Consider the following 14,992-nt stretch of genomic DNA (forward strand, 5'->3'; position numbering starts at 1 on the left):
AAGTTAGATAATGATTTTGGATAAAGGTCTGCCAAAGAAGAATCTAGGCGTCTGTGGGGAACTAATGAAGCAATGCATTATCAGAAACATTTCTGAAGTCAGCAGCTCTGTGGCTGACTGTGTGTTCATTCAATCCATGCAGTAAACTAATGCTCCATAGATGCTTTGTAAAAAGACTTTCATTTTATAACCTCTGTTGAAAAAGCACATGAAGTCCAAAGAGGAAGTTAGGTGGTGGCGAAGTTCCGAAGTCATGCCCAGAACTTTAATGTTGGGGGAAGTGTACCATTCTGACTCCTGTTTCTCTCATGTCTGTAGCATACTGTCCATCAGAGGGTTTGCTGGTGTGTTTAATTGCAGCTAACATTTTGGTAGGCAGAACTTAACTGCTTGCACAGAAAGTTTTGTAGTTACATGATTGCATCTGTTTTGACAGGGAAGGCCGTGCTGCTTTAATAACTTCCTTCTGTGTGTTTAAATTCATGGCATTATACAGCATCATCCAGTACATCACTGTTACTTTGCTGTATTCTGTAAGTATTCCGTAAATACCTATGCTGTGTCAGCATAATTCAGAGATTTGAAAGTTGATAGATATTTAATACAAATTATTGCAAGTCCCTTTGAGTACAACACATGCATTCAAAAATACATTTAGACTAAAAGTATTGTTAGTATTTTTGGGTGGGGGGGGTTTCACATTAACTCTACAAAATACATGGTAATATCTGTTTAGAAAAGGCAATAACCAGTGGCTGTAAAAAGGAAGTCTCTACAGTGGAGAGACATTCTATATGTGCTGAAAGTTTAAATAATTGAAACCTATATTTTTGCCTTCTATATATGCTTATTTGGAAGACCAAATATAGGTTTCAATTAATTAAAAACTTTCAGCATTTTGAAATAGCCTTTTTTTTTAAAGGGAAAGGCATTCTTTTTATGTTAGAATGGAAAGAAACTGGAAGTACTGATTTGGGTGGGAGGAGAAGCAAAGTGGAATACTTCCTGTTAATATGATTGGTTTCACACTAGTGGCATGTGATGGAAATCCTGTATTTTAATTTTTATTCTGAGCAAGTTAAAGGTGCAGAGTATTAAAGGACCTTTGAGGTGGAAATTTTGACAGTTGTATGAGTACATAGTAAGGCTGTGGTGTTTAAAGAACTCTAGGCTTAAGCTGTTATTGCATTGGTATGTAAGATTCAATAGTATCATTTTGTTTACAAACAAATTTCAATTACAAATAGCTTGTCCGTTTTGAAAAGGAAATTGTTTCATACCATGATACTTCAGGAATTGTTCTGTGAATTGTAGAATATTCAGGACTCCTGCAGGTAAAGGAGGCCAGTTCAACAGGACACTGTTTTGTTAATAGAGTGAAAATCAAAGAATTAATGCTGTATGAGTCTCAGTATAATTTTTTTGTGGTGTGAAGAAATTACCAATGTTACATTTGTGATTTCTCTCCAGATCCTGAGCAATTTGGGAGATTTCCAGTTTCTCTTCATTGATTTGGCAATCATTTTGGTGGTTGTCTTCACTAGTAAGTACTGTACTAAATTACCATTGTGGCACTTCTGTGAACCACTTTTTGCTTGGTCAGATTTTCTTTAATATCTAATTACATGTGATTTTGAGAAAACACTGTGACATACAGTGAAGATGTTATGACTATTACATCTATGCATTAAGAAACCCAAACCACTGTGTACTGAATTAGATTAATCTGAAATTTGTGAAATGTCCTCATACAAGAAGCAGGTTGTGGGCATGATCTTGGAGAACTAAGTCTTTACAGTACAGGAAGCTGGTTTTGGAGTGGAAACAGGAGTTACTGCAATATCATCTTGCTCAAATGTTTTGATTCTTTGCATTCTTACTTTGAACTTCTGTCCACAAAATGGTACACTCAAAGTATTGCCTAGTGAAACATTAGATTCCACATATGAGCCTAGCATTTGATTCACCGGCTAACAATAGAATTCCATTTTCAAATTTAATGAAAACATCTTAATTGAAGCAATGGCAGTCCAAAAGTGAGGAGGCAAGCTGTAAGTCCTTGTGCCAGACAAAGGGAATTTGGCTAGACACTGCTAATTCCTTAAGTCTCATGGCTGCTACTGTCCCCTGCTGTGCTGTGCTGTGCTGCTGGGGAACCAGCCTGTAGAAGGCACTGTGGCATTGTTCTGTGGCTCTATGGTCTTTTCAAGGTGGTTTCACATCTGCAGTTCTGGACTAAATTTTAAAGTGATGTCATGAGCAAGCCATTCTAATCCCGCAGAATGTGAACAGGATAGCTCTTGCAAACCATTATGATGCAATGTGTTATTTGTTTTTTGTTCTCTTTATAGTGAGTCTGAACCCTGCTTGGACAGAGCTTGTTGCACGAAGGCCTCCATCAGGTCTTATCTCAGGTCCACTTCTGTGTTCCGTGTTGTCTCAGATCATCATCTGCCTTGCTTTCCAAACCCTGGGGTTCTTTTGGGTCAAACAGCAGTCCTGGTATGAGCCTTGGACACCAGACTCTGAGTAAGTGTTTCAGTGGCTCTGTGCTGGATTCAGTAGTGATTGGAAAGCTATAGGCAATAATTGCTCTTCTTTCTTGACCCCTCCTTTGGGGACTTTGAAAATAGTGCTTCTCTATGGCTGCTTATTAGTCTGCTGATTTTTTGTGAAAAGCATACTAATATATGGGAGCTACCCAGTGGCTGAAGAGCAAAATTGGATCAGAGTCAGATGGCTTGGTCTAATGGCTCTTCAACTTTGGGACAGTTGAGGTAGAAATTTGAAATTTATGGTTCAGATCTATTTTATCTCTTTCATATTATAAAGCTTTGCTTTCCTGGTAAATCAAATTAAATTCATAATTTTAAAAATGAAGAGGTGTTTTAATTTTATTTTGTTAGATTGAAGTATTTCCTTACCTGTCTTTGAAGTCTGTTTAATAGTTTTTGAACAGTTTATGTAGAAAATTTACAAACTGGCAGCATAAACAAAGTCGAATCTCTGAATTCACAAAAATTGCTGCTTCTCTGCTACAGGTTTTAGTTCTTTCTTAGTATCTGTAATATGTTCTCAAATTTAAGGTTTTTTACTACTGTAGCAATTTGTTCTGTTATTACTTTTGTAAATAACTGGGCCCTATTTGCCTCTTCTCCATAACTCAGTGTTCAATGTTTTTTGTGTTGTAGTGCATGTAATGTGTTGGATGCCAAGAACACCAGCTCTGCACACCATGGGAATGAGACTATTCATGATGAACATTACATTCAAAATTATGAAAACACAACTTTGTTTTTTATATCCAGCTTTCAGTACCTCATAGTGGCAATTGTCTTTTCTAAAGGAAAGCCCTTTAGACAACCATGCTACAAAAACTGTAAGTCCTTTCTTAGTATATACAGTTCCAAATAAAACTCCCAGTGACTGTGCACTTGTTGACAATTCTTTTGTGCCACTTCAGAAGCAATAGTGTTGCTAGGAGATCACAGTGCAGTTATCCTTCTGTAATCACAGCTAGAAATAAGGAAATATTAAACTGTATAGAGAAAATTATGTTAATAGTTGCTTTGTTTGTAGAAGTATACATGTATATACTTCTGTATTTCAACTCCTCAAGTGAGCCAGTGAGGAGTCAGGCCTTCTTTCTCTTTATGGCTATCAGCACAACTAGTATTGCCCAAATTTGCCTGGAAGGGGTTTAGAAGGAGAAGAGAGGTTGTTTCCACGCAGTAATGAACTCAGGATACGTCTTAAAACTGTCTAAAACTCTTGATTGTGAGATGGTCCAATTAAATTTCTTTTTCTTCTTTTACAGTTCTGTTTGTTTTATCTGTTATAGTTCTTTATGTCTTCATATTTTTCATCATGTTGCATCCTGTTGAACCTATTGACGCATTTCTTGAGGTGAGAGTCAGCAGATCTGTGGGTGTGTCAGTTTCCTCAGGGAATGGATGGGCTGCCTTTGGGGCAAGCGTGATCCCTGCAGAGCTTTAGCTTCACATCACTGGGTGGGGAAGGGAGAATTGATGATGCTGAGTCTGTTTTGAATGTGTGTTTACTTCACATGTGTGTTTCTAAGCTCTGGCAACTTGTTTCCACAGCTTGTGTGTGTGCCACCTGAGTGGCGCCTAAAAATCGTCATCATCGTTATTCTAAATGCAGTTGTGTCCGTGCTGACAGAGGTAAGAAATCCACATGGAAAAAATGCTTCTAAGCATTTTTCAGGGTGCGTGATTGTCTTTTATTTAAAAAGTCACTCTTCACAGCATGCCAGTATGAGCGGCTGCTGTTTTCTTGTTAAGCGTGTATTTCTACAAATGTCCTTGTAAGCTAGATTTGAGGTGTTGAGAATTTCTGTTTCTAAATTGTAATTTTAAAATACATTTTATTAAAAATTGGGGGCGAGGAGGAAGTTGAAAGATTTCAAAATTCAACTATTTTGTATTAAAATACCCTATTTTTATTTTCTGTGTTACTTCAGAATAACAGCATACTAGAGAACTGTATAAAGTCCTTAGAGGACCCCCCCTTCCTTCATTTGGATCATACCCATAGGTTATTGTTCAGAATAATGCAGGTCTATGTAACTCGATTGTCTGATATGGTCAAAGTCCAGAATGTTCATGCAAATCTACTTTTTCCATCACTGAGCTTGTCTGAAGCCAGTCCCTCTGGTTGTTGACCTCTTCTGCTGTAATTCCAGAGTTAATGTGAGCAGAAACATGCCCTACCTTTCATCCAGGTGCCTTGTTTTTGTTTCCAAGAATCAAAGTTGGACAGATAAATATTCCAGAAGAAGTCTGGATTCACAGTCAGTTATTTATTCCTGTGGTTCTTCTCCCTGTTAAGTGACGTGTCATTTCCAACCTGAATATGTTTGGGTTTTGGTTGCAGTCATGAGTCACTTTTTTTCCTGCAAGATGAAAAAGCCTTCCAACATTATCTAATGCTTGCACACTACAATTATCTGTTTTTTTACTGTGTAATATTTTCTACAGCTTCTAATCAGTATTTCCATTACAATGTGAGGGATTGCTTTCAATGTAACCAGCATAATACTTGCTTGGATAATTTAATTTTGGCCTTCAAAGTGTACTACAGCATTAATATTCTGTCCAATTGACCTGGTTTTTTCCTTTATTTGTGACCTAGTAAAAATTAACTCAAGCAAAGGGTTTTTTTCAGATACTTGAATCAAAATTATCAAGGTATTGTGTTTAAAATGTTGTTCCAAATAGAATTTGCAAAATATGATCTAATGTTGCTGCCTATTGGAACATGTTTTTTGTGTCTTCACATGGCAGGTGACAACTTGTCTTTTCCAAAACATGTCAGTAGATACTAATTTTCTTGGCCTCTTGTCTTGTTGTTAACAAGTTTATCCACTATTAAAGATTCTGTGCCTTTTTTACATTTCCTGTATGTACTCTAACTCTTCTTGTGATGATTTTCCTTTATGCCCTTGAATTCTTCCATTTTTTTTGTATTAGTGAATGCTTAATAGGGGGGGGTTTTTGCTACCTTTTATTTGTGAAAAGTCAAATTATATGTATATTGGTGTCTTTACCACTGAAACAAAACAGCTATTCTGAAGCTTCAGAATCATGGCTTTTTATGTCTTCTGATAAATTTAAAACAAACCTCTTGGACAGAAATATTTTTTCCTATTCAATTTCAATTTTCATTCCAGTGATAAAGATTACTGAGAGAAATAAATTTACCATCTGCTTGAAAACTCCTTTGTTCTGTAGCTGATACTGTAACCTTTACAGAATCTGGTGTTGTTTCTCTTCTGGATGTGTAAGGGCTCCAGTAGAAAGTCTGTGCACTGTGCCAACCCATGTATCAGCACGTGGCTCTTGAGGACAAATGGTTCTCCTCTGGTTTAAGTACGTGTTCACTTCTGGGCCTTGTTGGTTGTCACATCAGCCTGAAGACTTATGAATTTCTACTAAGCATCACCTAAGCAATATAATTACCTGCAGACTGTTCTTTCACCCAGTATTTCAAACCTCACCCCACTCTTTTTCCTACGCAGGTTTGAGTTAGCATCTTTCTACACTTCAGTAATTTAACTTCCATTACCAAAACTGCAGGGGTGATTTGGCATATTTCTTTGAAACAGACTTCCCTATTTGTCTTATTGTCTGTACTTTAGTAATAAAATAGAATTGCCTACTTCTTGGCACTAATTGTTTGGGCTGTTATGCTTTGCCTTAGATCAAGTTTCTTCCACTTTGTAAGTGTAAGTTGAATGCTTTATTATGGCAGATGAGTTGTTTTTACTGTTCAGCAAGTGTCCCAGCAGAACTGTTGTCTAGTGATCCTCAGATCCCAAACCCTGTTTTACAATACACACTTCACCTTTCGTAACTTCAGCCCACCTCCTGAACTGCCTCTGCCCAATTCCAGCAGTGTTACTCTACACTCCCTAAAGCTTAATCATATGGTGCCAACTCCTTGGGTCCAGTGTGTTGTGTAGAAATCCCAGGCTATTTCTTTCCTTCACTTCCAGTAGAGCTCATTGTCTTTCTCTCCTTGTGTGCCTGGCTGGATTTTCTGCTCCCTACACTTTTCACTACAGACTTAGTGGGTGCCGCAGGTCACATCTGAGTATTTGGGAGAAGTTGCTGGTGTCAGCTCCTTCTATCTTTTAACAAGGTACCCTGTATTTCATTCTAGAGTTTGTTCTGCTGAGAGTTATCCCTCAGGAGCTGCCTCTTAAAGTGTCTCATAATTATGAGATACATGAGGAATTGGATCTTTTTTAGTAACACTTGCCAGTGTGACACTTTTGTGTCACACAATGATCAGATGTAGTTTTGTCGTTGCTTCTACAACAAGAATAGTTTCTGACTGTGGTTGTTTTCTGTTTGTTTTCTGAAATGCTCTGAAAAGTTCTTGCTCCTTCCATGTGGGTGCCAGACTAGGTTCACAAAGCATGCAGATTCTCTCTACCAGATGGTAGAAAATATTGCACAACAGAGACAGATCCTAGCAGCTGTTCCTCTTCACCCCTGATGCCTGGTATAGACATGCTTAAACCAGACTGGCTTCAGAAATAAACACCTAACAAGCTGAAGATCTGTTGGCTGATGCTTTATAAAAGCACTATCAAATTCTGGTATATTATGAAATCATAAGCATTATAAAAATCTGTTACAGAAGTCTGACTAATCATCTCCCCATTTTCAATGGCAGAGGTTAGTCAGATGTTAGAAATAGAATCTGTCCAAGGAACAGAGTTGTAGGCTCAAGGCCATGGAAGGTACAGGTTCACACCTGTGTTGTCAGATTTGCTCAAAGCTCCTGAGTCCACCCATGCAGCTGTAGGAGGATAACCAGATGTGCTCAACATACTATTCAAGTTCTGCCCCCCTTTATACATCTGGAATTATATCTACCAAATTCCTTAATTCCTGCTGGTGGCTCAGCTTTGCCACCCCACTGCTGCTTCTCTGAGGATGTCACTGTTTTAAAACAGACTATGTAAAAAGCATAGCTCCAAGATGAAATGCAGTGTAATGTTAAAGATGGTTTATGGGGAAGCTGCTCTAAGCACGTAGATCTTCATGCAGTCCTTCACAGGTTTTTAGAGTATTGATACACATGTATATTTATGTTTTTACCCATATTGATTGATGCAGTTTTGGTCATTGTTGCTGTTGATTTTAGAGTACACGTTCATGTTCTTAAATTTTGTGTGAGCACTTTAAGAATAAAAATGTTTATCACAAAAATACTGACAAGTAGCATAAACTCTCTGTGTTGCTTGCCACCGTATTAGTTATGCCTAATGCACTGTTTCAGGTTTTATTTGTAATGTGCACACTAACAACAAATGATCATTAGTTTCTTTAACTCTTCCCACTCACTGTAATGTCTCACAGAATGTCCTCCTTGATATGATCCTTTGGAAGGTTGTGTTCAATCGAGACAAACAAGGAGAATCTCGCCTCACCATACCCCAGCCGCCTCAGGTTGGAGACGAGTATTTTGCTGTCATCATTTGAGTGCATGTGGATTAATTTGGTTTTGTCTCTTATCTATAAGTGTCTGTTGCCTTTTCTTTAGCTTAAGTCTGCTTAAATTAGATTTCTGTAACTGGAATATTAAAAGCAAAGGCTTCTTTATATATTTATCTGTATTGACACTTAAAGAGTTTAGTGTGTGTGCAAGAACTGTGAAACAAACCTAGAGTATTTCTTTAAGACTTTTCCCACTTCATCTTTAGTTTCCAAATTAGCATATTTTATTTGTGGTGTCACAAGTTAGCATGCTAGGACTGGGAACGTCTTGATTTGCGTAGAAACGATTAAAATAAATTATTTTGGTTTAGAGTTTTAGGTCATTGTCTGAGAGCAGTAATTTTCAGCATGTACAAATGAAACAAAACAAGATGGCAAGTGAAAATACACTACTACTACTTCAGATGGTTTAGGACACTGAAAGATTTTTCAGGTGGCCATGAATTTTGATCTGGTCTGCCCCTCTGCTGTTACTACATGAAGGAAATCTGTGTGAATCCCAGCTTTACTTTAAGCCTGTTGGCTTATTACTTTTGGCTGATTGTACATTTGTGCTTGCTAGAATTACAGTGGTTTATTTCTCAGCACTAAATTTTATTAAATATGTTCACTTCAGATTTACATTTGTCCTTTAGAAGCTGTTGTAGAACAAATTGTTTTGTGTTCACTGGAGAATGGAAACTGGGCTCAAGGTTCCTGTTTGGTTCAGTTCACCAATTGGTAGACATTTAGAGCATGATGAAAACTACAGAATATATTACCATTAAAATGTCAGCCCTCCAGACTATAGGTGCCCTCTGAGACATGAGAGGGATTCAGTCTCAGGAATGAGGAATGGTGTTTCTCCTCCCCAGCTAATTAAACTACATGCACGTAAGACTGGGAGAGGAAACATAGGAAGGAAGACATAAGTTTAATAATTTGTGTCCTTTTTAATAGCTATTAATACCTGCAGTATTTAGATTTCACATACCAGTAAGTTAAATTCTGTTACTTTTGTATGACTGGCTGCTTTCAGTTTAACAATTCACAACTTAAAAAGTGTTTTGGGATTTTGGGAATTTGCTTTTTCTAGACCAGGCTTTTATTCTCCAACAGTAAAATCATTTATTTTTCCCTGTTCTATCCGTGATTATTGACATGTTTTTAAAATATGCATAAAAACTGCTGGTGGTCTTAGATGTAATAGTAATGTGAAATGTTTTCTTAATGTTTTTTGAATGTCCTTACTACCATAGTATAAAAGAGATGACAACAGAAGAGTTTCTTCCAATCCAATATGATAATGAAATAGTAAATTAAAGATTGAAATAATAGTTTTTCTTCTACTGATTTACTGTATTGTTCCTTTATTGTGGTTTTTTTGTTGTTATGGTAATCCAGTTTTCAAATCTGTTCACTTCTGCAGGAGGCTGGGGATCGCTGTGGAGTCTGTTTCCTTTCTTCCCTGTTTGGTTGTAGAGAGAAGACACCAAAAGCCAAGTATATGCACCTAGCTCAGGAACTGCTGGTTGATCCAGAATGGCCACCAAAACCCAGGACAACAACAGAAGCAAAAGTACCATCCCAAGAAAATGGTTCATATCAAATCATCACTGTAACGTAGCAGTGGATCTTGGTGGCATGTATCTTTAGTAGTATTCAGAAGAATGTAATTTTAAGGCTTTATTTGAAACTGCAGTGTGCTAAATGTCAAATTCTAATGCAGATATTTCCAACTGTTTTGTCTCTCTGAATGCAAAATTCAGAGCCAGGTGTCTTATGGCTATACATTTTAAAAATGTAAGTTACCTTAGGCAGAACAAAAATGATTGTGTTTCCTTCCACCTTCTTTCAGATTTCATTGTTCCTAAATGAGATGCATTTGAAGGTTTAAACTGCAGAGCAGTTAAAACAGGTTCACATTATTTGCCTGGAGTATCTTAATAGTTGTTCTAACCTGCTTATCTGGGCATGTGTTCATGTAAACCCTATGATGTGATGGTTTCATGGCTGTACTAGAGGTGCAAAACAACCTTGTCATGGTTTGGGGGGCTTTTTTGGTTTGGGTGTTTTTTGGGGTTTTTTTTGGGAGGGGGTTTGGGGCTTTTTCGTGGTGGGGTTTTTTTTTTTTTTTGGTTGGTTGGGTTTTTTGTGGGTTTTTTTGTTTGTTTGTTTGTTTTGTTGGTTTGGGTTATTTTGTTTGTTTAGTTGGTTTTTATTTGACTGATGAAAAGTTTTGTGCCTCGGAACGGTTCTAAAATTTGTGTGTGTACCATTGAGTTTGTCCCTATTAGTAAGGAGTGTTTCCAGGTGTAATGTTTGGGTTCTAAGTTTAGTTCTTTAGTCTGCCACAGCAGGAATTGGGAATGCTGTAGAAGCAATAGGCTCTGTCCTTTAGAAATAAGCACATTGCTTTCATGTGGATTCTTGACTTCTTTTCTAGCTAACCACAAGGAAGGGCTTAGGTGGCCTCCAGGGGAGGAACCATTTGGCTACACTCTAAAGTTTTTGGAGGAAGGAGGGTGGAGAATCTAAACATTTTCTTCTATGTCATGTTTATTACATTTAGCTATGCATTTCTCCATAGACCTTGCTTTTTCCAGCAGAAGGGTTGGATTATCCCTTTGTGTGGACCATGTTTTATTTGTAAATCTAAAGATAATTTTCCTATATACCTTGAAGCAGTAAGACCAGAGTTACTGCTGCCAGGCATGTAGGAGTGGGAGGGAGGTCTATTGTCACATGCCCACACGTGGGATTTGTGCACGTTAAGAGCACAGGCATTTCAAAGAGTCTGCCGGTGTCTTAAGCGCTACATGTAGCTGTTCAAAACAAAATTAAGAGAAAACTGAGCTAAAGTCTGTCTTGCTGCAGAACTATAAGGCTTATGCAGATTTTATTTATTAAAAAAAAAAGAAAAAAAAGATGAAAAAAATAAAAGCTTGCATCACCACTAATGCTGCTTAAGCACTAGGGGTAGCCATACATCATTTTGCCATGTGGCGGTATCAGAACACAAGACCACTAGAAAAATAGGTCTACAAAGAAATAGAGGCAGACAGCACTTTGACTTGCAAGGTTTAAAACTTTTTTTTGTTTTTACTTGTTCTGTTTTGTTTTGTTTTGTTTTTAACCACAAATTACTTATCTCCAAACCATTGTCAACTTCGTAAATGTTTGGAAAAGTCTTCCTTGGTGTCTTTGGGAAGATGATAAATATTGAGTCTTGATTATCTATTTTTGACCAAGGGTAACTAACTGGTCCAGACATCTCCAAGCTTTGGGAGGGGATCTGGGGTCTGCAGAGGTCATGATTCTGTAGAGATCCTTTAGAGAAGGAAGTTGGGTTCTCTAGAGTAGTTGTGGAATGAGGGCCTCAAACTCACTGGCCGGCTGGGATTGTTTTGAAGTGTGTATATTCTGATGATGGAATTTGAGGTTTTGATGTTAGGGATTTTTTTCTTTCTTTTTTTCCTTTTTTTTTTTTTCCTTTTTTTTTTTCTGGGTTATTTTGTTTTGTTCTTTAAAATTCCTGTGGAGACAATTCCATTCCAGTCTTGTTTTAATAAGCAGAATTTTTCAGATCAGGCCTAATTCCCTTGTGCTGTTCTGTAAGGCAGTATGGACAGTGTGATCTGCTGCTCATAGAATCATTAAGGTTGGAAAAGACCTTCAAGATCATCAAGTCCAACCATTAACCATGTTAATGTCAATCATGTTGTGGTTTCTGCAGTGTTGAATATACTGTGCCAACAGGGAATTTAAAAGTGGTGCTAAATGGTTTGGAAGACCTTTTCCTAGAACTTGGTTGTTGAAGTTGTTGCTCCTCCTAAGTAGTATGCATATGGTGTACTATCTTCCAGTCCAGCTGTCAACTCTTTTCCTGATTTCTGTTGTTGTTGTTTGTTTTTGAGGAGTGGAGTGGGGGGAAAGGGAGAGGTGGTTTTCTTAGCATTCATTCAACAGAGTGATGTTCTTACTATCCTGGCTTCGTAAGGTCATAAACATCGAACAACATTGGTAGCTTGTAAAGGGTCTGCAAACATTGGATACATTAATTAGTCATGAACCTGAGACAGCTGGCTAATTTCTGCCAATGTTGAATTTACAAAACCTTTGTAGCATGGAATAACTGGTGAAGAATAATTCTTAGCTGCGTAAGTAGTAGTCAAATCTCAACAAAAATAATATTTTAGTTGAAAAATATTGTGAAGCTATGCATCTTGGACCTGGGAGCTGTGACTTATCCTTAAACGCATAAGCTTCTGCTTTCCATTTCATTTTAGATTTGCTGTTTCATGAGAACTGAAAGAAAATATTTGTATCTTTCCCTTTTATATGCTTTTGCCTAATACTTTCCCTAGACTGATAATTTCTCTTGGCTTGTTTGGTTTCTGAAGCTAGTTTTTCAGTCTTATTCTAGTTTATTAGACTTACCTAGAAAGTGAGGAGGAAACAGCTTATTAAGGTGAGCTTGTCTTTGGAGAACATTTTAGGGAACTCTTACTAAAACAGAAATTGCCAAGTGTCTCCACTTAACTGAGTGACTAATGGCTCATGAGCGTAGTAAACTTGAATGTTTTGCAAATGGCAGCTTGTTTCCTCCAGGGTTGGTAAATGTTCCTGAGGTTGCATGCTTGAGCTCTGACGTTTAGTCAAGAATAATAAATCAGCTTTTCTGAGAATTCGTCTTGTTATTGCAAGTTCAGCCACAAAATAGGCTTTTGCATTTTCTGCGATTATTGGGATTTATGCCTTCCTGCCCAAGAGCTGAATTTGACCACCTATAATTTTTCTCATTTTGAGCAGTTTAGTTTTTCTGGTTTTCAGAAATGCAGCAAACTAGATCTGCACTAGTGTATTCAGTTTCTGTTTTGAAGTAAGATGAAATTCATTTTGTAGTGGAAAAAAAAATCTCTTAGTGTTCATCTTGGAAATCTAAATTCAGGTGAACAGACCAAGTTAATGAGCTCCACTAGATACTGAGTAGACATTTTCTTCCTGCTGTATATTTTGGCCTTATGTTGAGGAGTTTGATTTATTATTAAATTATTTGTGTATGCAGACTTCAATCTGTATGTATTTTATTTTGATGTATTAGGATTTGTAAATATTACTGATTTTTAAATATTATTTATGCACATACTTAAAGGACTGGTCTATCCAGAAAAGCAATTGCTAAATAATAAATGTTACTTTTTAGAAATAAATTACAAGATCATGAAATGGTATATCCCTCAGGGTTATTTTTAAAGTTTTTTTCTCCCTTTCTCTTCAGATTCAATTAGCAGTAACTCTAGTTTCATGTACTATAGAGCTAAATCTACTGTAAAAAGAAAATGCTGCAAATAATGCTTGAATAGAAGCGGCTGAAAAAACCCACAGAACTGACTGTCCATATTCATTGTAACTTTAAATTGGAAACTCTTACTGTTGCACTTTTTAAAAAGTTGTTGGATTTTTAATTCTATTTATTTTTTTCTTTCTTCATGAAGGTTGTGCTGAACAGTCATCCCAAATTGGGTAAATAATTCTGTACTGTATATGCAGTATAATACTAAGCAGATGTGGAGTCCTTTTTATGCTGCAGATTTTTAATGCTTATGTTGGTCATCACAAAATGAGAGAGCTCAAGTCCTGTAGGATTTCTCCCATGAAATTCTGAATTGTAAACTTAGAGTTTTGTATGTCTAAGGGAAAGCTGTGGGTTTTTCACAATTTTTAGAGTCTTGAATATGTTGATTTTATATACACTAAAGCTTCAGGTTTTTAAAACTATTTTCAACAAACTGCAGCTTGTTTAATAATTATGTGAACCAGAAACTACTTAGTTTGTCATTAATTCCTCAAGCCTAACACAGATTAAAATGTTCATCATTACAGCGCTCTCTAGAAGCTCAGCTTCCTTTTATTTTTAAATCTGAAATGATACTACATCTTTGTATTTAAAATATGTATTGCTGCTCTAGAATGGTACCCTGTTGTCAAGAGGCATACATAAATAACTGTACAATAGAATTGTAAATAGACTTGTAAATCATTTTTGTGACTGAAGCTCTTTGAAAATAAAATTAAAAGGAATGGATATTTTAACTCTTGTCATTAGTTTCCTGAAATTGCTTTAATTATTCTTTATAGAATTAGATCCAAAGCTCGTTGAAGAAGACAGACTTACTCCCTCTGATCTCAAGGATATGTTGTTCAGTTCCTCTGTACTTCTGCAGATGGGGGTGGGAAGGGTGGCTGCTGTGCTGGTGTTCTGCAGGGGGATCACACTGACTGCAGCTTTACCTGGTGGCTTATGAGAGCCATTCTAAAGCCAGACTTTATACATGTAATAGCAACTTGTTTCCACCTTCGGTTATTCAGATGTTCCTTCTGTTTGGACACGTGGGAGGCCTGATGTGAGCTGTCACGGTCATCTTCAGAAAAGTCATGTGGAAATGGCAACATCTTTTCTATCCTGTGGCTCACCTTCCATTAAAACAGCCATTAGTGGAGCACATTTATTTTAAACTTGAAGACAAGATACTTAAAATACTTTTTTACTTAAAAACTTAGTCTTTCAATTTCAAGCTTCTGTTTTTAAAAATTAGCTTTTGTCTTTCAGAATCTTGCAGGTTTTAGGTTTTGTTGACCTGCCACTCCAGAAGACCTTGAGGAAAAACAGAAACCAAATGTGTCAACCTTGCAATGCTTAGCCAAAGCACTAAGTAAAAACCCCCTTCATTCCTTACTGAAATTGCTTTGACTCCAATCCTACAAGAAATTAAAAGTCAGAGCAGCTTTGTGAAGGTACGAGCACTTAGTTTAAAGTGGATGTGTCCACTTCTTCTAAACCTATTTAGCAAACTGGTGACAAATTTGAAATTTCTGATCATATCTCACATTGAAATGTAGGTTTCTGACTTCACTCACATTGACTTTGGGTTGACTGAAGCACATACTCCAGTATCACTGCCAAAGAAGCCACGAGTGGG

The 14,992-nt window shown here is 37.0% G+C and overlaps 1 protein-coding gene across 1 annotated transcript in view; it reads left to right on the plus strand.

Moving 5' to 3' along the window:
- Nucleotides 1–14,105, plus strand: part of ATP13A3 (ATPase 13A3) — a 57,301-nt gene extending 43,196 nt beyond the window's left edge. The window contains exons 27-34 of the mRNA XM_066193324.1: nucleotides 437–533; nucleotides 1,471–1,543; nucleotides 2,352–2,529; nucleotides 3,192–3,379; nucleotides 3,818–3,906; nucleotides 4,104–4,184; nucleotides 7,893–7,982; nucleotides 9,439–14,105. Of these exons, the coding sequence (XP_066049421.1) occupies nucleotides 437–533; nucleotides 1,471–1,543; nucleotides 2,352–2,529; nucleotides 3,192–3,379; nucleotides 3,818–3,906; nucleotides 4,104–4,184; nucleotides 7,893–7,982; nucleotides 9,439–9,636 (994 nt within the window). The 3' untranslated portion in view covers nucleotides 9,637–14,105. The remainder of the gene's footprint in view (nucleotides 1–436; nucleotides 534–1,470; nucleotides 1,544–2,351; nucleotides 2,530–3,191; nucleotides 3,380–3,817; nucleotides 3,907–4,103; nucleotides 4,185–7,892; nucleotides 7,983–9,438) is intronic.
- Nucleotides 14,106–14,992: the final 887 nt, after the last annotated feature.

This window comes from Chamaea fasciata, unplaced genomic scaffold (assembly GCF_029207755.1).
Source record: "Chamaea fasciata isolate MVZ Bird 193981 ecotype frontalis unplaced genomic scaffold, bChaFas1.0.hap1 SCAF_11, whole genome shotgun sequence".
Taxonomy (NCBI): Eukaryota; Metazoa; Chordata; class Aves; order Passeriformes; family Sylviidae; genus Chamaea; species Chamaea fasciata.